Source organism: Phalacrocorax aristotelis, chromosome 14 (genome assembly GCF_949628215.1).
Source record: "Phalacrocorax aristotelis chromosome 14, bGulAri2.1, whole genome shotgun sequence".
NCBI classification, from domain to species: domain Eukaryota; kingdom Metazoa; phylum Chordata; class Aves; order Suliformes; family Phalacrocoracidae; genus Phalacrocorax; species Phalacrocorax aristotelis.
This window is the reverse complement of record NC_134289.1, coordinates 6,748,009-6,775,967: the sequence shown is the minus strand read 5'-3', so window position 1 is coordinate 6,775,967 and position 27,959 is coordinate 6,748,009. Positions and strand designations below refer to the sequence as shown.

General features: G+C 40.6%; 1 protein-coding gene across 4 annotated transcripts; it reads left to right on the top strand.

Annotated features, from left to right (window-relative positions):
• Positions 1–1,322: 1,322 nt before the first annotated feature.
• LOC142064619 (solute carrier family 22 member 15-like) lies at positions 1,323–27,040 on the top strand. Of its 4 annotated transcripts, none has more exons than XM_075109807.1 (12): positions 1,323–1,451; positions 3,483–3,629; positions 7,383–7,515; positions 8,175–8,339; positions 9,991–10,120; positions 11,856–12,077; positions 13,678–13,818; positions 15,591–15,676; positions 19,822–19,930; positions 24,290–24,362; positions 24,890–25,053; positions 26,037–27,040. In XM_075109807.1, the coding sequence occupies exons 2-12, from the start codon at positions 3,504–3,506 to the stop codon at positions 26,038–26,040; spliced, it is 1,353 nt and encodes a 450-aa protein (XP_074965908.1). In that variant the 5' UTR covers positions 1,323–1,451; positions 3,483–3,503; the 3' UTR covers positions 26,041–27,040. The 4 variants fall into 4 exon arrangements, with proteins under 4 accessions (XP_074965908.1, XP_074965906.1, XP_074965907.1 ...); XM_075109805.1 differs by lacking the exon at positions 1,323–1,451 and adding an exon at positions 1,504–1,629; XM_075109806.1 differs by lacking the exon at positions 1,323–1,451 and adding an exon at positions 1,511–1,629 and having other exon boundaries at positions 24,890–25,058.
• Positions 27,041–27,959: the final 919 nt, after the last annotated feature.

Sequence of the window (27,959 nt, the reverse complement as noted above, 5' to 3'; positions counted from 1 at the left end):
TGAGCAGGAGGAGGAACTTAATAGATCTTGTAAGATCAGTAGACTTCCAAAATTATTTTCATCCTTTCTGTAGATCTAGTCAGGGACAAAATGGGAGCCTGTCTTGTTAATGTCTGTCTGCCTTTGCCAAAGTTCAGCAACAGATCGCTCTGTTTGTGTTAGGGTAGGAGTCATGAAAGCAGCTGGAGCAGAGGCTGTAAGGAATTCAAGTAAAACCTAGGATTTCACTACTGTCAATGTATGGTGACTACATGGATGAGGAAGCTCAGAAATTATTTAGAAAATCCCTCTTATCCATGCTGTCACAATTCCAAGGTAAGCAGCCCTTTGACCCTCCTCACTTAGTTGTTCCCAGGCAACGTACCCACTGTGTCGCGTGGCGCTCACTGCATTCCCGGTGAGCTGAGCCGTCCCATCCAGTCTTTCCACAATGTTACTTCTCCTGGACTAAGAATACTAAGGGCAGATCATCCTAACTTACTGCCTCAAAGGAAAGAATTTCTTGGTATGGCGAACTGGGGAGGAAGACGTAAAGCCCCAAAGCAAAACAAATCCCTGTGTAAAGCTGCACCTGCAAATGTAATGCTAGGACAAAGGCAAGCATAACCACACGTATTGCACTCTTGAAGGACTTACACCAAAGACGGCCACTCACTGTGCTTCTGTTAAACCCTTTTTCCCTAGGTCTAATTAATAATGTCTTTATCCTTAATACTAGAATTGCCAGCCTAGCCAGAGTTTCTCCTGTTGTCCATATGATGTGGAGCTTTTAGGTGGTATTCTGCAAACTGGATGAAAGCCACAGCATGAACAGAGCATTTATGGTAGTTTAATTTGTTTTACTGAATCAGCAAGAGGAACTGACTTGTTCTGTAGCTGCCCAATTACCAGATCTGGCCGGAGACAGCAGCCTGGGGAGAAGGCTACAGAGCAAAATTAACCTTTGGTAGCAGCCTGCAATTGCCTAGGTTAGACTAAACGCTGATGAAAAACCCCGCTTCTCTTACAGCCCAGGTCGTGGAAGAGAGAGCTGCTCCCGTTTTAAAACAGCTCTGGAGCAACTGCGGAGGTGTTCCCCTCTTCTGTGGGGCTTCTCCTGCAGCTCGGCTTCGCGTGCCTTTGTGTTGGAGAGATTTGGCCATATACCCTGCCTTCTGTCCTGGTAGCCTTTTCTTCCCGGAGCAGCGGTGAGGCTGTCCGCCGCCGCCTGCTGATGCTCTCCGCTCTGCTCAGCTCCATCTTTCGGATCACTTCTGTTTAAATCAATGGCTCACGCAGCCCGCGAGGCAGCTGCCTTGGCTGCCTCTGCCCGGAGCAGGGCTGCCCCAGAAGCGGCCGCCTCTTTGGCCCAGGTCTCAGCCCGGCGCTGAGGGGCGGGGGGCGCCGCCTCAGCCGGCGGTTCGGCGCGCAGCAGCCCCCGGCCGGGGCCGAGACCCTCGGAGGGGCGGCAGGTGGGAGCGGGGGGGCGGCCCGGCGGGGCGGGGCGGGGCGGGACGGGGCCGCCAGCGCGGCGGCGGCGGCGGCTGTGGCGGGCGGGCCATGGCGGTGGGGCTGGAGGAGGCCTTCGGGGCGGCGGGGGAATTCGGCGGCGGGCAGCGGCGCCTCACCGCCTGCCTGGTGCTGCTGCAGGTGAGGCGGGGCGGCGGCGGCGGGCGCTGCGGGGCCGGGGGCGCTGCGCTCTGGCTCTTCCGTGTCTTCTCGCTTTTGGTTAGCTTGGGGTTGGTTTGGTCGGGTTTCTCTCTGTGTCCCGTTCCCCCCCCCCACCCCCGGCTCGGCACAGCACCCTGAGCTCGCACCGCCGCCTGTCCCGGGTTTGCCCCATGGGGACCCGCTCGCTGACCTGCCCCGCGGCGAGGGGGTGCGAGGCGAGGCGCTGTCCGCCTCCCTCCCGCCCGGAGGGCTGCAAGTGGCTCGGGCATCCCCCTGGGCATCGGTGTCACAGCCAGAGCCGGCCTGCCGGGGGTCCTGTTCCCGCCGCCGGCCGCCGCCTTCCCCCTGCGCTCCGGGCGGCAGCTGGGCCGAGGGTGGCGGAGGGACCCGCTCGAGCATTCGCTCCTGTGGAGAACATCCCCTCAGGCCCCCCCTCAGCTTCGCGGGCGTCTCAGAAAGGATTTGGTGGGTTTTGTTCCTTTCGCAAGTTGCTTTTCAAACCCCTTGCCTGCCTCGGCGCTGCCCTGCGTGTGTAACGTCTCGGAGTGCCCCGAGAGGCGGTGGGGCCGCCATCCCTGGGGTGTTCGAAAACCTCACAGCCGTGGCACTTGGGGACATGGCTTAGGAGGCCTGGGGTGTTGGGGTGACCGTTGGACCTGATGATCCTAGAGGGCTTTTCCAGCCTTCATGATTCTATAATTCAAAGTTTATGATCTGTTTGCCTTACTTCTACGCACATCTTCCGCTTTTCGAAGAGTGCCTTTTAAGCTCATGCTGAGTGGAAGGAAATGGAGTCTAACCACAACAACTGCTTTTTTTTTTTGGTGTCTTTTTTTTTTAAATCTCTTGTGAAAACGGGTATGCATGGCGCTGTCCTTAGTGTCCACACCCCCGCATGCAAACATTTACCTGATTCGCTCAGTTTCTTCCTCCTGTTAGTGCAGTTCCACGTTTTGAACTACAGCACTGTTGTGAGGGAGGGGGACTGTGCTGACTGCATGTTTTTCTTTATAATGTTTCTGCAACAATGTTCAAGGTAAGCATGGGATAAAATGGCACACTAAACCAAGGTCCAACCAAATCCACCACCCAAAGGCTTGTGGCCCAGTGAAGGGCGCCTTTCTAGATTCACAACTCTTCCATCAGTGGTAATGTGCTGAAAATGGCTAATACTTGGATAGGCTTAAGGGTGATGTGATTTTAAGTTAGGAAAAAATAAAATAAATCACACGCAAAACCCAGAGGACATTCAAAACATCTTGAAGCCCATCTTGATGAATAAGAATTACTTTATGAAAATCTTTCTTATTCCTGTGCATTCTCGTTTTGCTAATGATTAGGTTATGGTTTCAGTCTCTGCAATGGAAAGAACTAGCAGAGACTTTTAAAAGTGTAATCTTAGGGTTGGTTTTTTTTTTTTGACTTGTCACTACTGGTTGTATCCTTTGAGTATGTAAGTAAAAATTTTTTTTTATAATAATAATCTTGGTCTAAGAACTTGGCTATGAAACAATGATGAAGTTCTTAATACCTTTCTTTCCTGTGACTGGCTGCAAAACAGCAAGAACAAACTGAACAACTTTGCAACAGTAAGGAGGGTGGCAAGATGAAGCTTTCACCTAAAGTGCCCCAGTATCTCTGGAGTGGTGCCCACTGCTCCCGGCTGCCTTGATGACCACATCTGGGGATTTAAACACAGGAGGCCGATTGTGTTTTGTTTGTGATGCGGGGTAAAGGGAAGTTGTTAGCTGTTAGCTTAATGAAAAGCTTGTAAGCTTTCCATCAGGTCTGCTTGGGATTGTTTAGGGTAAACGATTGTTTCTTATTTTAAGGTATACGTGGCTTGTCAGTCGATGCTTGTTGTGCTTGTGGGAGCTGTGCCTGAGTATCATATAGACCAAGAAGGAATTCCAGCGAGCAGAGCTGAGCTTGCCAAGCATATCCACTTTGTGGGCAACTTCACATCTATAGTAACCGAGGCAAGTACTTCCGTCGTGCCTAACCATTTCTTCTCTTCTCGGGGTTTACGCTGCTAATGCAGGATGTGGCACTTGTGAAAGCTGAGCGGGGCTTAGTGTAATGTTTTCCTTATGCTGTTAAAAATTATTGGAACCCACCCATCTGGCTTTTTATTTTATTGTTATTTTTCAAACTGGACGGATATGATTTAATTATTAGTGTAGCTTTCCTAGTGTAAATCTAATATTTATTAGTTTAGGTTAATCTTTCTTTATTTTGTTCTCAGTTTTCTTTGCCTTCAGATGTTTTAGAAAGTCATGACTAATGAAGAAAGATGATTTAACTACAGTTTAAAACTCTGGAATTTAGGATGTGCTCCTCCTAATGTTTTTTTCTGTACCAAGAAAATGTTCGATTTGTTGTGCCTGCACAATCTGCTGTGCGTGTAAACTTTACCATGAGTTGCATTAGTTCCTCACAAAAGATAAAGATGAAAACTAGTATGAAAATGAAACTCATGCGCCACGTGTCTGGGTATTTTAATGCGTGATGAGAGTGGGAGATGGAACAGATTGAAGTTTGCTGAGTGGGACAAAGCTTGACCCTTCATCCTCACGCCTTGTGAATTCCATGCAAAAGGCTGTGTTTGCTTTTTGCTAGTCCCTGGGCTATAATCACTTGGGCAAGCGCGAGTGACCTAAGCATTGCTGCCTGTGCCAGAAAAAAGACTGCGTGGGTGGCGTGGCTTGTAGCGTGAACTGTCAAGAGCTCTCCTGATGGAATTCTCAGAGCGGTTGTCAGTAAACTCGTATAAGACAGGTTAGCGCTTGCCAAATTTTTGCTTCCTTCCCATTATCCCTAACGTGAGTGTGTCCTGTTTCTCTTGGAAAGATGTAGTGACTAGATGTAAGAAGGAATGTTGCAATATTGGATCATATCCTCTGTCAGAAACAGATTTTATTGATTAGCCTGTTTTCCAAGGACGCGCTTTAGTCTCAGATGCACGGTCCAGGATAGTACTTAATTTATAATCAGAAATCAGCAAATTTTAACTAATACTCTGCTTTTAAATGTAGGAGTCAGTGTCCCTGTTTCCAAAATATGTAGTAACTCTCAAGACTCATCAAAACAAATTTATGTTCCCATTCATTTCGGTAACTTTATTGTAAGATTTTTTAAAAAAAATTATGTTGAACAGTCTTCATGAAATCTTAAGATGCTGGCTAGGCTAGCAGCCTAGTAACTAAATCAATCTGCCACGTGGATTTAAAGAGCTGAGAGGATGCCTGTTTTGGTGATAACAAAATTGGCAATGTTTTTGTTGGCAAGCTACAGTTAATTTTGACAAATACTTAACAAGCTCCTTTTGTGCAAATAAAGTAGATGCGCGCATTCTTTTAAAAGTTATATTCTTCACAGATTATTATATCAGACTTGTTAAAATATGAACGTCTTCCAGTGACATGCTAAGCAGCACAAGTAACAGTCTGCAAAAGCAATCTTTTCTCTTGCTCTATCCTGAGAGAGGAAGCTGCTTTTGTAAACTTTATTTCCTTTATTTTGGTGGTGATGGAGCTTAAACTGTAAATATTTCCAGTTCTGTTCTGGTTTGGCAGGGGCACTGTTCTGCTCTGGAGTTCAACAAAACTTCAGAGCAGCTCTTCAGTTCTGCTTCAAGAACTAATCATTTTAATTAATTTTGATGTAACTAATAATAGTTACATAACTTAAATAATAGCTCAGGCTTGGTTTGTGGAAAATACAGTTTTTGGAATTGCTTCTTGGCCTGGCATCAACTCAGTGCCCTGCTTTATTTAACAACTGATGATGCTTAGGGCGATGAGTTCAGGAATGTTGTGTATTTGGTGTAGAAACGGTCCTTTACCTTTGAGAAGTTGATTTATTTTTTTTTACAACCATATCCAGGAGCATAAAGTTGTTTTGTCTCTTGTATCAGCCTGAAACACTCTGCAGACAAGAACTGGGAGTTTGAAATTTGTGTGCTGTGGAGTGCTAGCACAGAGAAGAAGGATTTACACCAGCAGCGCTCTGTGCTTTTATACTTTAAGTTTCCTGAGGATTCGTGCCCAGGAATATTTCATTGTTGAAATCTCCTCAGAAAGTTAAGAAACCATAAGTTTTGGGGCTGCGTCTTTATTCAGTGTAATAGGGTAGAATCTACTACCCAGCTGGCTATAGTAGAAACCAGCTGCAAATACTGCTGCACATGAATTTTACCTTCTCAGAGTATCCAAAAGTCCCCCCAAACTCTGAAGTGCTGGATCACTGGGTACATGGGACTAAAGAAGGTGTCCTGTGAACACGTTAAATCCTGTCCTGTTCCTGCAACCTGCATCTTGCAGGCTGCTGGATGGGTAGAGTGCAGGTAACTGGTGGGTCTCTGGACTTTGCCACTGTGTGAGTTCAGATTAAGTGAAAGCATACGTTTCTTGACGCTGCTATAATTAAACGTTTCAGTAAACTCCTAATATTCTTTGGGGATCTGTATTAATCTAGGGCTGAGGTCCTAGTATGCTATGTTGGATTTTGGTCACGGGCATCTTCCCTTAGGCTGGTTCGTTTGGGTTTTCTTCTTTTTTTTTTTTTTAACCTTCTACTTAAAAAAAGCAAATGGGATTAGGATACTTCTTCCTTTCCCCGAAGGGCATACTGCACGTGTCGTTTAAAAAGTCAGCATGACACCCGTCCACTTATTTGAAAGTAAATTTTCCAGTAAATACACTGGGTACTATTTGAAATACTCAAATAATTATTAAATGTTTCTTTGCCTAAAGCTTTGCACTGAATTAGTTAAACTATTTTCCTGGAAAATCAAGTAGGATTTTCTGATTACCATTCTTTCCCAAATTCATGAAGTCAGCAACGTTTGTCATCTCAGCAGTGTGTTTGAGTGTTGATTCTCCTTGTTTGTGGTGCGGGGCCACACAAGCTGCCTGTATTCCTTGCCCCATTAGGAAAGGTATAAGTTTCATTCCTATTTCAACCCACTGTCAGTTTGTTTTCTTCTCTTCTGACGATTTTTGATTGTGCTGCCTCAGCTTAGCTTTTGGACGAGGTAGGAAGTACATTTTATATAGAAACCCATCATTTGTTTCTAACTTCTGTTTGATTATAAATGCAGGTACACAATAAGATATCAAACTATCAATGAGTAGTCCATAAGTAGGTCTTCACGTTTTTATAAAACAAGGACATCTCTCCTTAATCTCTTCCTGCTTCTCTTCAACAGTTCAACATGTGTACAAGGAGGAAGAGCACTAGGGGTTACTCATGGTTCAGTGAGTGTAGCTGCACAGCGTTAACTCTCTACATGCTGCAATAGTAGCCATGCTTTATTCTTGTTAATGAATAACTTTTATTATCTGTTCATTGAAATAGCTTGGCTTGTCCTATGTTGAAATGGCTCAGCTCTTAATAATTCAGACTTCCCTGGTTTTAATAACTTAAGATAAGTTGCATTGTTAAAGCTTGGGAATTGGAGTGCAATTAATTATGCTTACCAAGTTGAAAGCTTGTAATATATTATAATGGAACTTCTTGGGAGAGAGAAAGTAGAGATGTGAGTCTCTCAGGGAAAAAAAATGACTACTGTTGGCGTACCTATCAAACTTTGAACAAAACTTTATTTGGATATAGAGCAAGAAGTGGGAAAGGCAAGAGAAGAATTTTGATAGATTTTTAAAATTATTTTTGAGGAAGCTGGCAACTTGGTCTTAATACTTTCAACAATAAGGAGATTCTTTTTCTGACAGTGGTACCTAATCGAACAAGAAGCCTACAAAGTGAGCCTTGCATCATCCCTATTTTTTGCTGGACTGCTTATTGGAAATATCACATTTGGCCCTCTGTCAGATAAACTGGGCAGGAAGCCAGTGTATATCTCAGGTAAGATTGTTAAAAGGTGTTTCTTAAGCATTCTACATGGGAAAAACCATCTCTTTCCTTTCTGCCTGCTCAGAGGCTGCCCTTGGGCCACCCTGCTGCATCCATGTTATGGAGTCAATGTTCTGTATAAGCATTTCATTCAGAGTAGAGCAGTGCTAAAATTCGTTGGTATGAGTGTGCTGGGCAGCATAGTGGTTGCTGGAATATCAATGGGACATGAAAAATAACCTGGTTTTGCTTTGACTATCATTGAGCACTGTGTTCCACGCTTTGCCTGACCATATTGCCTCCATAAAAATAATTCCCTTTTTGGTGAGGGGGTGGCAGGGGAGAATGATTTATCTAAACATCTTTAGCATGGGTAATTCATGTCCTGGTGTTTTGTTTTCCAGCTGTGTTTGCAGGCAAAGGGACTTTTTGTTTAATGATAACATTGTCTCAGGGAAAGATCATCTTTGGCATTGCAGACCTCAGTGTGTGACTCGAAGATGATTGTAATTTTCATATGGCGTGACTTCAGAAAGCCAAATGTGAGAGATTAGAGACAAGAGTACTATAGCCTACTCATTACAGTCAGTAACCAACTGTGCTCCCTGCCTTTCTTCCGAGTTCAAGCTGCCTAGCATAAGTACTAATTACTTTTTATTGTCTCTCTACAGGTCTATTTTTTGATGTCGTTTTTGGGTATGTCACAGCATTAGCTCCAAATTATAACATATTTGCAGTTTCACGTTTTCTTGTTGGAATTGTGAATGGTGGAATGGCTCTTGTATCTTTTGTCCTAACCCAAGAATATGTAGGAAAATCATTTTGGTCATTTACAGGTGGGATTTGGGAATATTTAATCATTGTTACTCTGCCACATATTGTTCTATCAATACCTTACACTTTAAATTCTTACCTTTGTACCAAGTAAAGTCAGTGTGTAGCTTAAGTCAAATAAGAGTGATGTGATTCATCAAAGTTCTAATTTCTGTGGGAAAGGTGCCTGAATAAAGAAGATGGGATTGAGTTTCTTTGATAAATGGCAAAACTGAAGTTTTGAAATCGGTATATTGGTTCCTACAGTTTCCCAATGTGTCCACTAAGTTACATTTTTAAAAAAATGTTTTGGCAGATCCTGCCAACTTCTGAATGATGTATGATGTATGGTATCTTGGGAAGGTGTTCTTGAAAGTGTTCTTTGAAGTTTCCCTGTGCCACAAAATGACCTGGTGCCTGGACACTATTTTTTCCACTGCTGAATATGGTGACCATCCAGTATTTTTAAATGTCCTTTTTCATCTGTCACTGCCAAGACTGAAAATAAATTTAACACTTGCACGTCAATCTGTTATAAAGCTGGAGCAGCTGAGACTGTTAACGCCCTTTTGGCTAGTGCAACATGGACAAAAACGTGGTCCAAATGCTGACTTGCTGTGGCTGTGAGCATTTCTCTCTCTCTGTCTCACTCTCATTTCTTCAGTTACCTTATTCTGTTATTTTTCTTATTTCTCCTCTGGACTCCTGGGGATATGTGATACAGTTGTGGTTTAGTTATAGCTGTCCACTTAAATTTTTTTTAAGTGTTGAATTTTCTTCTTCTCCCAGGTTCACTTTTTTGACTCATGCCATCTCTCCCTCCCCCCTTCCCCTTGCCTTGTTGTCTCTCTCTGCTCTTCCCAGCCTTTCTCCCTGCAGGGCCAGCTTCCTGATGGACCGAAGAGACAGTCTGTTTCCTGCTGCTTGTTGCTCTAGGTGCTTTATTCTAGTTCTGCTCAGCTGTTGAGAAAGAAGTGCTGAACAACTGATCAGGGGCTGAAGGAGAGGGAGCTGCTGGATGTAGCTCAGCAGTGTTAAAGAAGCTCTCCTAGGTGCTGGCTGTGAGCTAGGCTTTGTGGGCGATAGCTGAGAGCTTCCCGGTTAGTACGAGATCTCCTGTGTTAGTCTGCAGAGAGTTTGTTGTTAGGCTTTTGGTGTTCAAGTTGACCCCATATTTTTAACACTTTTATGCTTGTCCATCAGAAGTCTGCTATAATAAACCTCTGGCTTGCAGCTGGTTTTGTACTGAAGTCAGTCCTTGTACTTTTCCAACTTCCGAATTCTGTTCTAGCCTGCCACCTCTATTCAAGGTTCCCTTAACAGACCTAAATAAATCACTCTCAACACTTCCCCTTCCTGACCTCAAGTTTTCTCTTTAGTCTGTAGGTTCCTGTTCATTTCTTACTCTATGTACCACCCTTTATTTTTGAAAGGGGAAAAAAGCCCCAACACCCCCCCATACATTATACAAAGCTATTCTTCATTGGGATCGCATAGTATACTTAAGCCAGCTGGTTCACAAGTGCTGTAAAGTTACATTGCAAAACTGCTATTTTATTTGGGTATATCATGGGCTAGGAATTTCAGGCTTCTGCTTAAGATTGGGGGTTTGTTTGGTTTTTTTTTTTTTGGCCAATGGTTTCTGTAGTCACCACTTTGGTCTTGTATTTTCAGGTTCATTAACTAATTTGACATTTGCAGTTGGCATTGCTGTTTACGCTTTATTTGGTTACTGTGTAAGAGAATGGCGCTACCTTGCCTTTGTATCGAATACTCCAGGAGTTATCTTCTTCCTTCTTTCTTTGTAAGTAGTTCACTACATTATAATGACAAGAAAAAATATGCAGCAATTTAATAGTTACTTTTTATTGTCATCATTCAAGAGAACAGTATAAACAAGGATGATGTTTTTCTGTATGGTTTTGTGAACCAAGCGAGAGAAAAATGACATTGTGAAGGAAGAAGGGGTTTTAAATGAAGCAGAGGGTCAGGGTTGCCCAGACGACAAGCTTGTGTTTCTGCGTGCTGTTACAGTTTCAGTGGCTGGCATTGCAAAGAGTAGCTGTGTGCCAGCTGTCCAATAAAACTCGATTACAAATCTGCTTGGGGAAGGGAAGGCCTGCCAGAGGCTGCGAGCTGGAGCGTCAGCCAGGAACTCTGCCTTCTGCCAAGGAAGGGCTTCAGCGCTTGAGAAGTTTTGGAAGTGATCCTAGAGGGATTTCAGAGTTTCTTTATGTGAGACACATCTGTGCAAAGGGAAATGAGAGCACTTGGAATTGTCTTTTTAGCACGATACACTATGTGTCTGCTTGGTTTGAGGTCCCTTGTGTCTGTTCCTAGCACGGTTGTGCTTGGGTGTTCCATATTTGGAATTCCTACATGGACAGTATCATAAAAATGATTATGAAATGCATCAATATTTAAGAAATCAAGTGTGCTAGCTTTGGCTGGCCTGTGTTATTACAAGATATTCCTTTAACATGTCAAGTAATACACCTTGTATACTTCTGATCACTAGTTAAAGCTGTAGAAGAAATAAAAGAATTAATGGAGTAGGTTGTCTACACATAATAACAGGGAATGTCTAACATACAGCATAGATAGAAAAAACCCTCTGATTTTTATTTCAGTTTTCTTTTTTATTTTCAGTTACTTTTTAGATAAGTTTTGTTAAAGAATACACCAAAAACCCCGCCCTCTTCCTGTAGTCAAGGAAAACAAAGTCTCTGGGCTGGGGAAAGTAGTTCTGCATAATATATTTTCCTCCGTGGTGTTTTCTTTCGAATGGAAATAGAATTACTTCCCCTAAATGCTAAAAATACTGGGATCCTCTGAAGTAATGAAAGTTTAGTTTGGTTGTAGAATGTATATCTCTGTTGGGAGTACCAGAGGAGCAAGGTTCAGTTAAAGATACTCCATTCTATATTCTATGACTCTCAAGAAAGCAGCAACACACTGTACGACCTGGAAAAAACCCCCAAGAATCATGAACTGAGGTTGTGGTAAGCAAGGATATTCTGATTACACTTGGGAGTAAGAGACACAAAACTTACACGGACAGTGATGAGCTGGTACTGGAGCCTGACAAATAATTCCCCAGTAAAATGTCTTTCCTCTTCTCTCCACTCCAACTCGGAGCCCCTCCCATAATGGTGAAGCTTGAAATAAACTTTGTGAAAATGAAGTTTTTTCTGGGCTGTTCAGATAATTTGAACTTGAGATGCTTCCTGGATAATGCTAGTGTAGTGCTTCCTATGGAGTCAGTTCAGCAGAAGTCAAGATTTAGATTTAAACTCTTCTAACATGACTGAGTCATATTTGCCAAGCATCTCAAACCATCTTTCTGTAAGGTTAACTGTGTTGTTATTATTGGAGTATGTGGAATTTAATATGTCAAACAGCACAAATAGAATGTTTTTCTCTGCATTTTGTTATTGGTACTTTTTAAAGTATTGATTTGCAAAATGGAAAGCTTGACTTTAGCACTGTGTTCATAGGAATGAACTTCCCATCGTTGATGTTCCGTTCTTTCCTGATAGTATGCTCCCAGAATCACCACGGTGGCTGTATTCCCAAGGGAAAACAGCAGAAGCTGAAGATGTGTTGCAATATATTGCCCTTGGTAATGGAAAAGAGAGATTGAATCTAAAATTAAAACCAACTGCAGGGACTTTGAGAAAGGATGAATCGGCACCTGGTATCCTAAACTTAGTAAAACATCCAGTCCTTCGGTGGCGAACCATCATACTGATGTACATCTGGTATGTAATAACAAGACGCTGTGAATGGGTCAGACATGAGGAAACTATTAAGGTTTTCATCCTTTTCTTGTGAAAATTCTGTCCTCAAAAACTAAATTGTAAATTTGTCAGTTGATGGCAGACAATAATAATCTAAAATGGTGTGTTAAAATGTTGATGTTTCATTATTATTGTGGTTGCATTTTATTTTCAGCGTGTTACTTAGAAACTGCTTCAAACCTACTAAGAAGTAATCTGGTGAGAATGTAAGGTTTACATTGAGTGAAATGAGAGGCTGGAGCAGAAATTAGAGAGGATGTGTAATTGAACCAGTCTTAGGAAGAAAAGGACTACATGGATTATATAACAGTAGAGATCTGGAATAAGAATAACCATTAAGAGCCAAAAAGCATGTTACACAGGGTCAGCGGAGGAAAACTGTGGGCAAGATAAAATACAGATTGGTACAACTTGAAAGAAAAATCACTCCAAAGCGTAGGAGGATACAACATATCAGTAATAAATGGCAGTGCAGAGGGAACCCCTGGGGTGGGGGGGAGTTGGGTTGGTTGTTACAGCAGCAGCTGTTGCAAATTGACTTGAGCTAAAATCTGCTGGAGGAACAGCTCCTCTCTAAAATGTCAAGACCAAGTTTTCCCGTTCAAGTTCAATGTCATTTGAGACGATTGTTAGGATGTAGATGAGAAAAATCAGTAGTTTGACGTGTGAGGTAAGCAGATATGTGCAGGGCGTGGGAGCGGCAGGAACATCTTTGCTAAGTAGGACCTTTCCAGAAGCATCTTAGACTCTTAAGTTGCCGGTAGGTAAATACTATTATAGTGATGATAAATGACACAAAGGCATTCTTACCTTCTGGTAGAAGAGGTCGCAGCACTGTTTTTCTGTCTCAAGCCCTGTTAAGATGCAGTGTAGGGAGCTGTTGGGGTGGTGTCACAGCGGTTGTCATCCGGCTCCGTGTACTGTTGCTCAGCAGCCTTTAGCATCACCCTCAGCTGTGACTGAGAGGACATACTCCTCCCTTTATCAGGCAAAACTTTCCTCTCCTTTTCTGTATCCTTTGGCCCAGATTCTGACTGGACAGCAAGGGAGTGACTAGGGAATAGGCAAAATGACTTTGTAATATCTGGTGGCCTTTCCAACCCAGTCTGTGTGTTGTGGGGTGGGGACCTGGCGGCTTAGTTCTTTCCAAGGCAAGTGATAATAGGTTTGTTGGGGAAGCCTTACCTAGGTCTGGGGAAGACACTCTGTGTTAAGCAATGGATGTATGTATGTAGGATCGCTTTGCAACAGTTAAACATCAGCTGCTTACAGTTAAGCTTATTAGGTTTGCTAAATAACCTAGGAAAAAACCCAAGCTAATAGAAATGCTGGAAGTTATGCTGTGCATATATATGAGCACTTGTTTTCTTTCAAGAAGGTACTTTAATTAAATAGGAACTATTCTTTGCCCTGTTTCTGTTTTTGGGGGAAATAAGAGTTTTCTTCCTAGCATGTAACTCAATATAGCTACTACATAACTTGGCATAATTTACCTTTTAAATACCTTCTCAGCCCTAAAGATCAGTTATGTTAGTGATACAACTTTTGTGGTTATTTGTAGGTATGTCTGCAGCTTTGTGTACTATGGACTAACTTTAAATGCTGGTGAATTAAGAGGAAATTTGTATTTAAATGTGGCTCTTTCTGGTCTTGTAGAAGTTCCAGCATTTCCTCTCTGCATGTTTTTTATTGAGAAATCTTGGTAAGAAAAACTTATTTCCTAGTTTTCTGCATATATTTGTAGATAGCCGAGAAAAATATTAATATTTTTCTCAGTAAGATAGTTCACTGTTTTTCTAAACAGTGTTGATTCTTTGGGGATTTACTCTGCTGCAGGGGTTTCTGCAGTAGATACAGAAGTGGGACTCTGATTTCTACCTGTTCTCTTTTTTAGTTTTGTTCATCTTTTATATTACTTAAGATGCGCTTTTCAGTGATTAATGATGTTAAAAAAATTTGGTCTGTATGGAAAAAATGTGAGTAGCCTAGTTATTTAAGTATCTATATCTTATATTTATCTTTTACATATTTTATTCAGAATGGCTTGTTTTTGTACAGCCTACCAACTGCAGCTGAAAGCAGTTTTCAGTATTGTTCACTTAAACTTTTCAAAGAGAACTTGGAAGTGAGAGTTGTTCAGTTTTCATTAAGGCATGAGTGATCAGTGTCTGTGTATTTTCATACTTTTCAGTGTATTTGGAGGCCCTCTGTTTATGTGGGTATTATTTCTGAAGGCTGAATAGTCTGGCAACCCAGAGCTACTCAGGGTTTCATTTAACCTTCAGTTTGAGTATCTTTGTAATGACACTTTGGTCTCACTGAGGTTAGTGGCAAAAATCCCATTTTCTACCGTCAGGTGAGGATGTCAACTTTTGGGGTTTTTGGGCAGTGAAAATCCGTCAGCGCTGTCAAGCTAAAAAGGGAAACAACCAGCCAACCTTCACCTCAAGCCCAGGAAGCCTGAGTCAAGGACATGCATTTAATCTGCACAAGTCCTTTTCTATGTTTCCCTCCCACCCCCACTGTAATTTGTCAAACTAATTGTAAATTTCAAGCTTTTGGTTTCCTGAAGTAAGGATATGTGTAGTTTCAGGTGCTTAATGCCAAACCAAATGGGACAAGCCACTGCTTCGTTTTAATTCCATTTTAGTGAGCAGCAGCCTTAGAGTATAACTTTTTATATTGCAAGAATATTTAGCAGATTTTAAAAACAAGTATTGTATGTTTGTTATAGATAAACTGTAGTTCTACTGGTATGGGATAGTAGTTGGAAGTAGCTGTGAGTTCATGAAGTAACAAGCATGTGTAGTATTTCTACGTGCCTGCAAACTGTTAATAAATACCTTTATTCGTGGCCCTTTGCAAATAATTGTGAAATATGTAACTATGGCAGATGTGGTGATGGGCTGGTGATTTTCTATCCTATTGTCTTCCCTTTTATTTTAAAACACTAGGCAGTAGAAACAGTATTTGCTTATTTCTGTGTATACTATTAGACAGAAAAGCATACAAAATAGTTCTACTGTGTGTCATAACTGCATATGTTTATGCAAAGTTGTAAAACAGAAATGGAGATTAGGAAGCAATAAAATTGCATTTTCTTGACCAATGTTAATTTCGTCTTTGTGCCTATGCCCTCTAATACCCTTTTAGTGACAGAGCCCATTGCCTTGCTTAGTACAGAGAAGTAGTAGTCTGTGAGTTCTTGTCGCTGAAGTAGATGGGTTCTTGGCAAGGCTACAGATTCAATAGCTTAAAAATCAAAACTTGACTAGAAATAGGAAGGCTTTTGTGGGAGGACTTCAGTATGCAACTAGGAAAATAATGCAAGATTTGAAGCACTTGCCAAGGTACAATAGATTTATAAAAGTTGTTAATGCTGCTGTGTACTTTAGTTGGTATTTTGCAGACAAATTAAAAAAAATACTGAATGACTTTGTTTTCATCATTCTCTGGGTCCTCTTCTCCTTCTAGGTCTGGAAGACGTAAAACTATGACATGTTTTCTGGTATTTGCAGGATTTGCCTGTATATTTACCATGTTTTTACCAACAAATGCTGGTAAGTACGTACTGCTGTTAAAGGAGATGTTTATTAATTCATACAAAAGCTGACAAAACAACTTAATGACTATTTTGTGACTGTCAGGGCCTGAAGCCCTATCCATTTGTACCTCTCTCTGTTCCTTCCTTCCAGGGCTGGTCAGGGAGCCACGGTCTTGTCTATATTGCTTTTAATTTCTTGCCTGGCATAATGTGACCCTGTTAATTGACTAAGTTTGTCTGACTGCAAGCCCTTGAGTCTTTGAAGGTCAGACCAAGCTAGCACATTCTGTCTCAAATACTGGCACTGCATTAATTTGTCACTTAGGCAGTTTACCTTAAAATACTGGATTTAATAGCAAGACTGCAGTACAGTGTAATGTTAGTTTGACTGGATCTTGACAGTGTGAGATGCCAAGGTTGATTTTACATTTGTTTTGGTAATATTTATAGAAATAAGAACTGAGATTTTCCTGAATTAGAAGCATCATTAAAAAGCCCAGACCACTAAAGCTTTAAAAATATATAGTTTGTACTTGAAAACTAGAACCGGAAATCAGAGTTGCAATGTGGAAGCCATGCAGAAGGCAATAACCTTGCTTTCTTTCTCAGCCTCATGCTGTGTTTCGCTGCACTGTGCAGTTGTGAGGACAGTTCATGGTAACAGTGGAGTATCATCAAGTATATTTTTCATGTCAAAAACTGTTTTTTCTAACATTGTCTGTGACATTCACATATGTTTGGTTTTGTATATTCACTTTCCATTTCAAGTACAGTTTTCTGTACTAATATTTATTTTTAGCTACTGAAAACTTAAGTCTATATGACACTAACAAATAGATGTGGCTGCTTTCTTCTTGTATTTTTCTTAATATTGCTTCAGTAGAAATGTTTTAGCTTTTAACAGTGTTTTGACCCAGGAGCACCAGTGATGTGATTACAAGGTAGCCCTCTATAGCTTGTGTTTATCCTTAACAGTTATAAATGCTGTCAGGCATCCATTTCAAATTGATCTCAGAAAAGTCTCAGGAAGAAAAAGAGAGAGAAAAAATATCCCATAATCCTATTTGCCATGCTTGTGTTAATTCAACTCCTCAGATGGTTTGTTGCTCCTTTTATTGAGCCTGTTTCATTGTTCCAAGAAGTTTGCTCTTTCTGCTTCTTTTCATATATCTAAAAAACAAAACACAAGACACGCAGTAGTAAGTAATCAGGATAGGGTAATAATTTCTGAAGAGATGCTAAATTTCAGGAAATCTTCCGCCTTTTCCAGTTGAGTTGTCTTTAATCCCATTAAAAAACCTTGCTTTCCACCATGGTAAGAGTGAAGCTGGTTCTTGGCCCAGAGTGATCTGTTACAGTTAAGTGGAACGAAATTCAGCTTTGAGCATGATGAAGATGAGTCACTTTGCAGGATGAAATGAGGGTTGTTGTATCTCTAATCTGACCCCCCCTGTTACTGAGGAGAACACTTCTTATGTTTGTCTAAGTCTTCATTCTTCAGAATGATTGACAAGAGCTTTGGTTTTATTACAAGGGATTTAAGGTTTTAATGAGATATTGGGCACTTGCCTCTCACGTCTGTAACCTGCACTCGATTTCTAAATAACTCAGCTAACTTGTGAATGAGAATCTGATCCGAGTCATCTTCCCCGTGGAATAAGCCAAGAACATTTCAGTTATTAAAGATGTGCACTGAATTTGAAACTAAAAGTCTCTCAAGGGTTAAGTAAAAAGTGATATATCCCTCAGCTCCCTCTTTCCTTATCACTTACAACTCATCAGTTAATTTGTGTGAGTGTCAGATTGGAAGACGGTGAGGGAGAGTGGCAGCGAAGGGGGAACGGAGCTGTAATATTCTTTTCTTTCGAAAGCTGCTGTGAAGCACAAAGGCATCTTCTGCATTTGCTATCTGCTTTATACTCTAGCAAGCAAAGGAGACTTCTAGTCTAGGGTTAACTAGATTTCAACTTTCATTTAGATTTATCTGCTTGTGCTGAACATATAATAACTTTTTGTGACTTTCATTGATATGTGTTCCACTGAAGGAGGAAAGACAATTCACAGTCCTTTAAATCAATCTTCTCAGCTTTTGTTAACGTTGGGTATTTCCTTTTGTTGACAACTAACTTTTCTTCGTGGATATTTTTTCTGAAGTAAATTTGAAGACTCCATTAGTTTCAAAAGTACTGTTTAAGTGAACTTTTGCTTATGAAGATGACAGCCAGAAGGTGAATCTGCATAATGGCACTGCAAATGAGGTCCTTAATGGTGGTGATGGCATCAAAACTCCTAACTCCTGTTCTAGAGGCGTTTCAACATCAGCGCTGTTTGTTAACATTTTCCCCAGTTTTACTTCCGTAAATTCAGAAGGTCAATTAATGGAAGCTTAATCCTTATGAATAACCTCAAAAGCGTGAATTTAGCAAGAACTTAAAACTTTGCCTTTTACCAACATTTGAAACAGTTGCCCTGACTGTGCTGTTTCAGGCAGAATTGTGTGCAGAGTGCTGCTACTGGATGTTCAGGTGAAGGGGTGTGGGACAAAATGGAGAAAGCGTTAAAGATGCTGCATGGACATGCTTGGCTGGGCCTAGTGAGTGACCTATAAATGGTCACAGAATCCGTACAGGAGAAAGTGCATTCCTGCTTGATGGTGTTAGATTTTATGTATGTAAAGGAAGTAATGGACTGTTCTGCAAGAATTGCTGAAAATATGTTCCAAGACTCGGAGGAAAATATAATGATTGTGTCTGGACTTGCTTGCACAAGGAAGCTTGTGTAACTTTCCAGTGTGCTTCTAACTCCACATGGCCATCCTTCAGCGTCCCCTGAGGGAGGGAACCTGGAGAAGACGGTGCTATTTAAACTCACTTGCAAGTTCCTGAGTGCTAATTTCTCATGTCTAGACAGACTTTTTCTTCTATTTTGATAGTAAGACCGAAACTTCCCTGGTGTACTAATGCTAAATATCTGGTATATGGATATGCAATGTTCAACTGAAATCTCACTGGGAGAAAAACAGCAAGTTTTAAAACACACTGGAGAAATACAAATCTCTTCTTCATCGCTTCATGTTTGGTTGATGGAAGAAAAGGCATGTCCCTTCTGACAGCACCCAGCAGGGCTCTGAGGTCCAGGTTCACGCCTTTGCATCTGGCAACTGTATGTAATATTCCGGTTCTTACTGAGCAAAAGGAGAACTTGGATGAAATTGTTGCATCTGTTTTGCATGAATTACAGAAATAACTGCAAAAATACATCATGCTTAAAGAAATTAAATCAAGTTTCTGGATTTCGGTTTACATACAAATGAATTTCTGCTTCAGCTGAAACAGCATCTGACTTGATCAGATGAATAGAATTGAAAATATTTGAGGGCAAAATTAAAAGAAAAGCAATTGAGAAGCATCACATTTTCCCATTACTTAACATCTGATCCAAAACAAAACATGCTGAACTTAGTGCTGAGGAAGAGAATCTGAAATACAGCAAATCAGAACATTCTTTTTCTCATACTTTAAAAAATATATTAAGTTCTCTTTTTATGCAAATGGATGGTGCAAAGATAACCATGTAGAAAATCAGGATAACAAAAGCCAGGTGTTGTTCGGACTTTAAAAGAACCACACTTCAGTGTTTAGCCAGCTACAGACTGTCTATTAGTAAACTGGGCTGCATTAGCATGTGTTCTTTCCAATTACAGAGCTGCCTCATTTTGAGTCCCAACAGGATGTCCTTGGGGAGCAAATAAGCTGTTGAGGTGAATCAAGTTTTTATTGTTTTAATCTAATAAATTAGTCAAAGAGGTTGTATTGTGTGTGCTCATCAAAAGATGTAGTTACCTGGTAGGGTATTCTGACTGCAGAGCTGGGAACGTTATTCCTTCCTTCTAGAGCTGTGGTAGTTTTTTACTTGCCCCCAAAAATGTGGCAGATTTGCTTGGTCCTAAATGTAATTTTATGTCTCTGTTCTTCTGCTAGTTCTGAGAATGGTAGGGAGGAACTGAGATAATTGCTTTTGTGCTTGTAGCTGAAAAACATAGGGAGGAAACATTGTTTTTGTGTGACAGCCTCTTAAAAGAGGGCTGGATGTTTCCAACATTGTGTAAAAAGAGTAAGAAAACAAGACTACGCTTACAGCTTATTTTCTTTTTCGTGACAGGTCTGTTCCTCAGTCCCACTTCATTAGCTTTGTGTGGAAAAATGATGGTCAGCGCTGCTTTCAACATCGTGTATATTTACACATCTGAACTATACCCAACAGTACTGAGGTAATTTAACAGAGCTTCTTGGGTAAAGGAGAACACTTTTCATGCACAGCGATACTGATTGCTGGTGTGCTTTATCTGTGATTATTTTTACCTGAAATATCAATATGAGTTCTTTCTGTAATTAAGGCAACTTGCCAGGGCTTGAAAGGGCTTCTCCCTATTAGTCCTGTGTTTTGCACCAGTGTACTTTCCTGGGCTGTTTGTGGTAACTTCCACTATGTCTGAATCCAGAATAAAACCATGAAAACAGACTTCTTGCACTGCAGTGCTAGGTGCCATATTTCACATTTCTGCTGTTGATTTTGGGAGCAAGATTACAGGCTGCAAAACCAAACATAATGATGTGATGGAAGCGTATGCTAACTTAATTATAAATATAAATATATTTATATATAAATATAAATAGACTATGCAGTAAGGAGTATTTACAGTCCTCCTGTATGCTTCTCTCTCCCATATGATTATGTTTGTTTGTCTCCTGAAAAACAAGTGCTTTCCCATATCATTGTTACTTAAGTAAATATTCAAAATGCAGCTAATTTTAACAGTTTCTGTGTAACAGTAATTTGCTTTACACCATTTAATTAATGGACAATTGGGCTAAAACCTTAGTTTATTTTTCATAGTTCTTACCGATGCTTTGTGAGGTTACTTTCTCCTGTTGTCCCAACATAAACCTGAGATAGAAGAACATAATACCACACACAGTCCTGCTCTTCTCACCCCCCATCTTGGTTTCACGTGGTTTTCTGAATGGTGCTCCAAGTATGTGCTCTGAATTTGAGCTATTTGCTCAAGAATAGCAACCACAGAACTACTGCAAAAATTGAGCCCTCTCTTGAGAGAGCAGGACAGTTGAAAGCTGATGTGGTGTAGGAGGGCATCCTGGCTGGTAGATGTGCCCTGTAGCACAGTGGGGGTAATTAGGATGGTGACATCAGTCACCTGATTCCAGGACACTGAGGACTTCGGGGGAGGGGGGGAAATGTGGGTGACTCCTTGGATTGGCTTTTTTTTGTCTTTTGAGGTTCACAATTTCCCATATGTTATGGAGGCATAAAAGCTGGACTGTGAATGCGGTTTTTGCAGTGAAGCTCGTGAGGGTGGAGGTGGATTGACTGTTTCTAGATACTGAGCTTGTGATTCTTGGCAAAGGTTTAGGTTTAATATGCAAGTCCCAAGCATGCTGACTGAGATTGGGTGTGGGGGTTTGTTTATATTCTCCCTGTCCAAACTTTTGTGTTCTTTAAGGTCACTTTTTCTAGTGGGTGGTTTGTTGTTTTCCTGTCCCCTCTTTTTTTCTGGAGTTGAGAATCAAGAGAACTAAATGCTTTTATTTCTCAGCTTTTCCTTGTTTCTATGTGTTCTCATGTTTCATGTTACCCTGTATTCTGAAGGCCTGTTGATTTTTGAGGCCAAGTATGTGACAGCTCATACCTAGCAGGAATTACAGTGGTGTCTCAGTGTGTTTGAAACTGTTCTTGATTAGGAAGATTAAAAAAAAAAATATCAAGTGAAGTGCTACTTTATTTGAGAATCTGCTCTAAAATTCTGGCACAAAAGTAACGAAGTGTCAAAGACACAGACTGCCAGTGGAGAAACTGTAAAGAGTGAAGACAGTTTAGAAAATTAGTGACTTTATTAGACAACTTGTGATTAATAACATGGCAAACTTTCATGTTAAACCATATGAAAATTCCTCACGTGACAATTTATGTATTTTATTTGCTTGATATCTCTCTGGCACTTTAATCTCAAATATTATGGTTTATGCAAGGAAAGCAGGGATGGGCAAGTGTTTTAAATTAAGGCAAAGCATCAGCACCATCTGGTGGTCTTTGCAAAGCTTTCTAGTGATCCTGGCGTTCCTCTGGCAGCAGAGCTCAGGCGTGCCATGAGATGAGACACGTACCATTCAAAGGCAGTGGAGAGGAGGTGGAATAAACTTCTTCCTCTTTTTTTCCAGTGGGATGTTTTGCAGAAAAATTAAATGTCTTCAGTATTACTGCTCCTTATATAAACCTACTTATTACCTTAAGCATGAGGACTTTTAGGCATATTTTTTTAAGTCAGTTGGTACATGGAAGAATGACAAATATACCTCATGCTAGAAAAGGGGAGGAGCTGCAAGCTGGAGAGTGTGTACATGCTTTGGGCTTTTTTCCCTTTTGATGTGTCTTTCAAATACCTGCTGGGGAACAAAAGTTAAAAATAGAAAACATCACTATTGTTGCATTTAGGACAAAAAGGAAGACTGTTTTTGGAAACAAAATGTAATTGTAGCTCTAGTAATAGAGATGTAAAAACAAACTCATGGTTTTTTTTTAATGAGAAATTGGTTGGAAAATGATGGCATCCTTGTTATGGGATGGGTGGAATCAGAGTGGGGCCATTGGACTGTCTGGGATAGCATTGGAAAGCTTGTTTGCATATTTTCACATTGGGGAAGCTATTGTATTTTCACTTATGCCAGTGGTGGTAGATAAGTTTGTACTTCTTTAAAGCACTTGCCCTTTTGATCTCTGACTTTCTTTGCAGGGAACTCTCCATAATTCTTTCTGCTGAACAGCAATCCTTGGTGAGCATTAATGAAATCTGAGAGCTGCCAGTGCCAGCAGCAGAGAAGCTTTTGCGTTCGTGCAGGGCTGTACCCCGCTCACCAGGCAGCGCTGGGCAAGCAGCACGGCTACGGGAGTGCCACATGGCACGTGTAATTTGCCAGGCAGCTGCAGCAGGACTAACTGGCTTGAGCAAAGCTCTGGGCTGATGCGTTACCCTGGTTGTAGGGCTATTTTGGCTGGCATTAGCGCAGCGCTGTGCTCTGGGATGGTAGGAGCATGTGCAGTCAGTCAGGTTTAATAGGTCTTCTAGTGAGCGTGGTAAAACTGGAGCAGTAAGGTAAGACAGGTGGTCTGCTGTTGGCAGTGCAGCACTTAAAGAATACTTGCTAACAGTTCTTGGGTGACAATGTGTTCTTCCTCTTCTTACCATGACATTGTTCTGTGTAACCCAAGCTCTGCTGAACTCTGGGTTAAAGATACCCTAAAGTCTTCTAACGACTGCTTTCATTTTGCGTTGGAATTGAAATGACACAATTTGCACCTAGGATCACCTTTTGCCCTGCTCCCTCTCAGCAGAAAAAAAGAAGCCATCAAACCTCCGGATGTGGACAGGCCTTAGGGTCTGTGGGGAGGGTGCTTCATGGGTGCTAAATGGATGGTTCACACAGACTGGTGTGTCTCATCTGTTCAGGGATTTTGTTGACAGGGGAGGTGCTTGGCCTTCTCTTGTGGGGTTTGGGTTGATCTTGCCTCAATGTGAGGAAGCATGGGTTGCTATTTTCCTTTTCCCAAAAGGACCTGTTGAGCGAAAAGGTTGCTTTGTCTGTTTATTTTTACACCAAAGTTGCTGGCTTCTCATCAGCTCCTTCCCCCATCTGTTTCCCTTAACCTGTGCAAAGGGCCATTAGGGAGGGATGTGCAGGTGGGTGGTTTTGGTATGCTGGTGAGCCATCTCACCTCTCTGCTTGTCATCTTTAATCCTGTCACTGTCTTCCTGTCTTTGGAGGAGGAAAAGGAAACAGGGTGAGCAGGGGCCGCTCAGCTCAGTGGTGTGACTGAGGATGATGATGAATGAGAGGAAGCAACCAAGAGACATAGTGAGAACAACAACCACCGTGAGCCGGTTCTTGCTGTCTCACTGATGGCTGGTGCTAGTGTCACTTTCTGAAGGGGCTGTTAAATACCTTATTAAGGAGTGATTCAGAGATGGAAGATTTTCTCATTTGATCAGGAAATGAAAGACACTGAGGATTTTTGTAACTTTCTTTGAAGAGGATCCTGTTGTTCTAACCCACACTTTGATTATCAGTCTAGATTAGGTTGTTTTAAACTTGTCTGAAAATTGAAGGGAGCGCAGCATTGAGCAGCACCTCTTGTGAGAGACCTGGCCAGATGTTTTCAAGCTTCACACTGGCAAATAGTTACTCTCTGTTTGGAGGTAAGCACTGACTTCTCATCTGTGCAACCTGAGGTGGCAGAAGAGAGGCTGCTGCCGACGTCCTGAGCTGGAGATGCCAAATTTTGAAATCATTCCCCATCCAGCATAGCGCTATCCAATTACACAACAGGGTGATTTTGCTAGGCTTTGGAAGGGTGTGATCTACCTTGCTAGCAGCTAATTGTAGAAAATCTTCAGAGTAACTGCTGGAGGTCTTTAAAAATCCAAAATTTTCTAATGAAGACTACTGATAACTGGAAAAAAAATTATAAGTTGGTGCTGACAGTGCCACCATGTGTTCATGCATGATTCAGTTGTGTATTCTGAAACTACAAATCTTGCATCCTTTGTCTGAAACAGAAATGCTGGCTTGGGTGTCTGTTCCATGTCTTGCAGATTTGGGGGCATTTTGGCTCCATTTGTGCCATCTATGGTAAGATTATTTTCTAATTGTTATGTAACGCAGATTTATTAAGTTATCTCAAAAGCACTGTGCTGATTTTGGTACCACATATGCCCCTATTCCTTAAAAAAATTTTGGTTTTATGAAAACTTAAATAACGTTCACTCAATTTCAAGCAATAATGAACACGATATTTAAAAATGCCTAGTATTTTATCCCCTTTGGAAATAATCTAATGTTCTGTGTTTAATATTTCATCTGTTAGTGAAATGATTGTTATAGAATACATTTGGTATTGCTAAGGCTCACTCAGTATCAGAGTTCTTCTAGGGAAGTAGCCTAAGACTTTTAGTTCTTTAGGCAAGTAAACTTCATATGAAGCTGTTTCTGTGAAATGACATTTATTAAGTTTCTTTGTTCCACCAGTATATGGATAATTGCACAATTGCTGGCGTGAAAACATTGTAGTCTTTTGGGTTTGACTGCAGTTCATATGGATCATATTTTTTAAGAACAGGAAACAATGCTGGCTTTTTACTGTGGACTTTTAATTTTAGAAATCTGTTAGTCCTTCTGTACCGTTCATGGTGTTTGGAATCAGTGGACTGTCAGCGGGATTCCTGACTCTGCTTCTGCCAGAAACACTAAACAAGCCAATTGCTGAGAGCATTGAAGATCTCCAGAGTCCCAAATACCAAGTGCTTAAAAATGAGGAAGCAGAGTAATGTATATTTTTTTTTTTTACTGTAGCTTTGCATTATTTTCCCCTCTGTTATGTGAGCTATAACTTATGTTGCTTAAACTGTGTATGAATGAATGTGTGCATGAACATTTAAAGCCATCTTTTTCTTATTTAGTGGAGATTAAATTTATTCCTTGTTTGGCTCTTGAAGATGAAAAGGCTAACAGCTTTCACCTGTATGTATTAAATTATATGTAAATGAGTACTGTGTTGTTTCTTTAAAGGAAAACTAATTTTAGGAAGGCAGTCTAAAATAATCAGGGACAATACATTCAGCAGCACTCCTCTGCTTTTACGGTAAAACAACTAGGCATATTTTTCCTATATTGGTTTGTGCCTTTTTGTCATGTTTTGTAGTGGAACATAATCTGAAATTTATATTTGAGGAAATGTTTTATCCTTCATTAGTCTCCTGGGTTAGAGCCATTTAAAATGTTTTCCTGTTGTTGTTATGCACTAAATAAAACTTTTGAAGTGGGAAGTGAAAATTTTGTCTGTTTTAACAGGTAATAGAATAGAAAAGTATATCCCCTAAGTTTGGGAATGGCTTCCCAGAATAAATAGTTTTAAAAGGGGGAGGGATTTCCTATAGGAAAGGAATTGTTAGCTTAGAACTAAGCAGGCTTAGTGTGGATACAAAAGAATATATGTTTTGCTTATGTTTTTCTTGACTTGCTAGCTTGTTAATTTTCTGGTAATTATTGTACTTAATCAGTTTAATCGTATTACACGCTATTATGCTTTCATTTTTATGCCTACTGCATAAAATAATACTGCATTGAGTTGAAATGGAAAAATAATTAACAATTAATAATTGAGCTTTTCAAATATCATTTAACTTCTAATTTTTTATAAAAATTGGTGAATTCTTCTTTTACATTTAATATTAGCCTATAAAATAGGACAAGAAAAATAAGACATGTAAGCTGTTTTTCAATAATTATTTTTCTTCTGTCTGACAGGTAAACCAGTTAGAAGAAAACAGTTAAGTTTCAGAAGGCCTGGCTGTGGTGGAAAATGAAGCCTCCATCGAGAAGGTGCTGTGACACTTGAAGGGCAGAGTCTTGCTCTATATAGCTGACAGAAAATGTTGGAGGACTGATGTATAATGCTGTTTGTAGCATGTTGAACAGTTTTATGTGGAGACAAATTGAGAAGCTGGAAGAAGCTGATCAAAGCTTGTGAGAAAAGAGGTGACATATCTGTGCATTAATGTAATGGCTTAACAAAAGCATACTTTGGATGTTTGGACTTCTCTACGGCTTCTTAAAATGAGGTATTAATTTATTTTACAAAATGTAATTGCTAGCTTCAGACTAAGCTATGTTGTAATTGAAGTGATGTGTATAATTTAAAATTTATATGGCCTTATATATTCAGGCAAGCTGTAATCATGAAAAGTAACAGCATCCTGTATATGATAATTTTCTCTACAGGGCTTTTTTGCCTCTAAATTACGGTATACCTCACCATGTGAAGAGACCAAAGATTTTTATGGGTTGTTGGCCTTAGTGTGTCTAGCATAAGAAATCTGAACAGGAGAACTGAAAGGAGAGTAAATGGATTTTGTTGTAGGCGTAAGTAATTTTTTAATACAGTTGTACATTAAAGGTATGTAAAGTTAAAAATAATACTACATTGGAAAAATGACGCCATGCCTTTAAGAGGTGCATTTAAAGGAGAGGACGAGTAACCTTTTAGATGAAGGTTATTAAGTTCTAGCTGTACATGTGGAACTAGAAATTACTGAACGTGAGTCATACTGCATAATATATGTAATAATATGTAATCCAATACATTTCACATATGAATTGGGGATTCTTCCTGCAAGGGGGGTGCGTGTGTGTGTGTTTTGTTAACAGTTAATATATTTACACTGGAATAAATGTGTTACAAGTGTCACAGTTTTTTTGATGGCCCACACAATTTTGTTATTAAAAATAAAATGATTTAATGTGTATTACAAGTGCTGCTTTTCCCAGGATGTTTAGCCAGGCTTTTTGAAGAATACTTGATTCATTTTTATTTTGGCCCTTTGTCTAATCCATCTGATAGGAAAAGGCTACTGAAAGGCCTCTGTATTTTGAGCAAGTTCCATGGTTAAATAACCTGCAGATGAGCACACACCCATGCAAGAGCGTGCGCTTACACACACACAAATGCACATGCAAGCACATACAGGTTGCTCTGCCTGGATGCCTCACTGAAATTGGTGCTGTGTCCCTGCATGCTTTACCAATAGCCTCATCAGGTCCCCGAGAGGTGAAAAGCCATTGGCAATCAGAACAACATCTAGACAATGTTGACGTATGGGTGGATTGCATGTGTGTTTGTTTAACTTCTGGGGCTGAAGCGTAATGATAGCCTGTGGAATATGCTGCAAACTTTTATCTTCTGATCATTTATTTATTCATCTTTTTTTGTAATGTTTCACTTTTGTGAGGATTAGAACTGAGTTTGTGAATTTTTTTCCTGAATAATATAAATGCCTTCACTTATAACCATAGTGACTGATTATACCTCTTCAGAGGATAATTGGGTCAGTGGGGATAAAGACCAAGTTTTGTTACTGTTGGCTTGAATTTTTGTATTACAAGAAATAAAATTTAATAAGAAATAGAATTATATGAAGTTGAATTCCCAAAGCAGAGGCAAGACTCTGGAACAGGAGGATTGTAAAGGTACCATTATGTGGTGGGAGTCTGTTTCTCCCTCCTGCCTCGTGTATTAGGCTGTATCAGTGCCTTTTTCCTCTGCCTTCTATTCTACATTATGTGAAAAAACAGGAAACAAAGATAATTCGCAATTTGAACATGCTTATTTCTGCTTTATTTGACCTGGAATGAATGAATTCTTTGCCTGGGGTGACTTCTGTGAATTTGGTG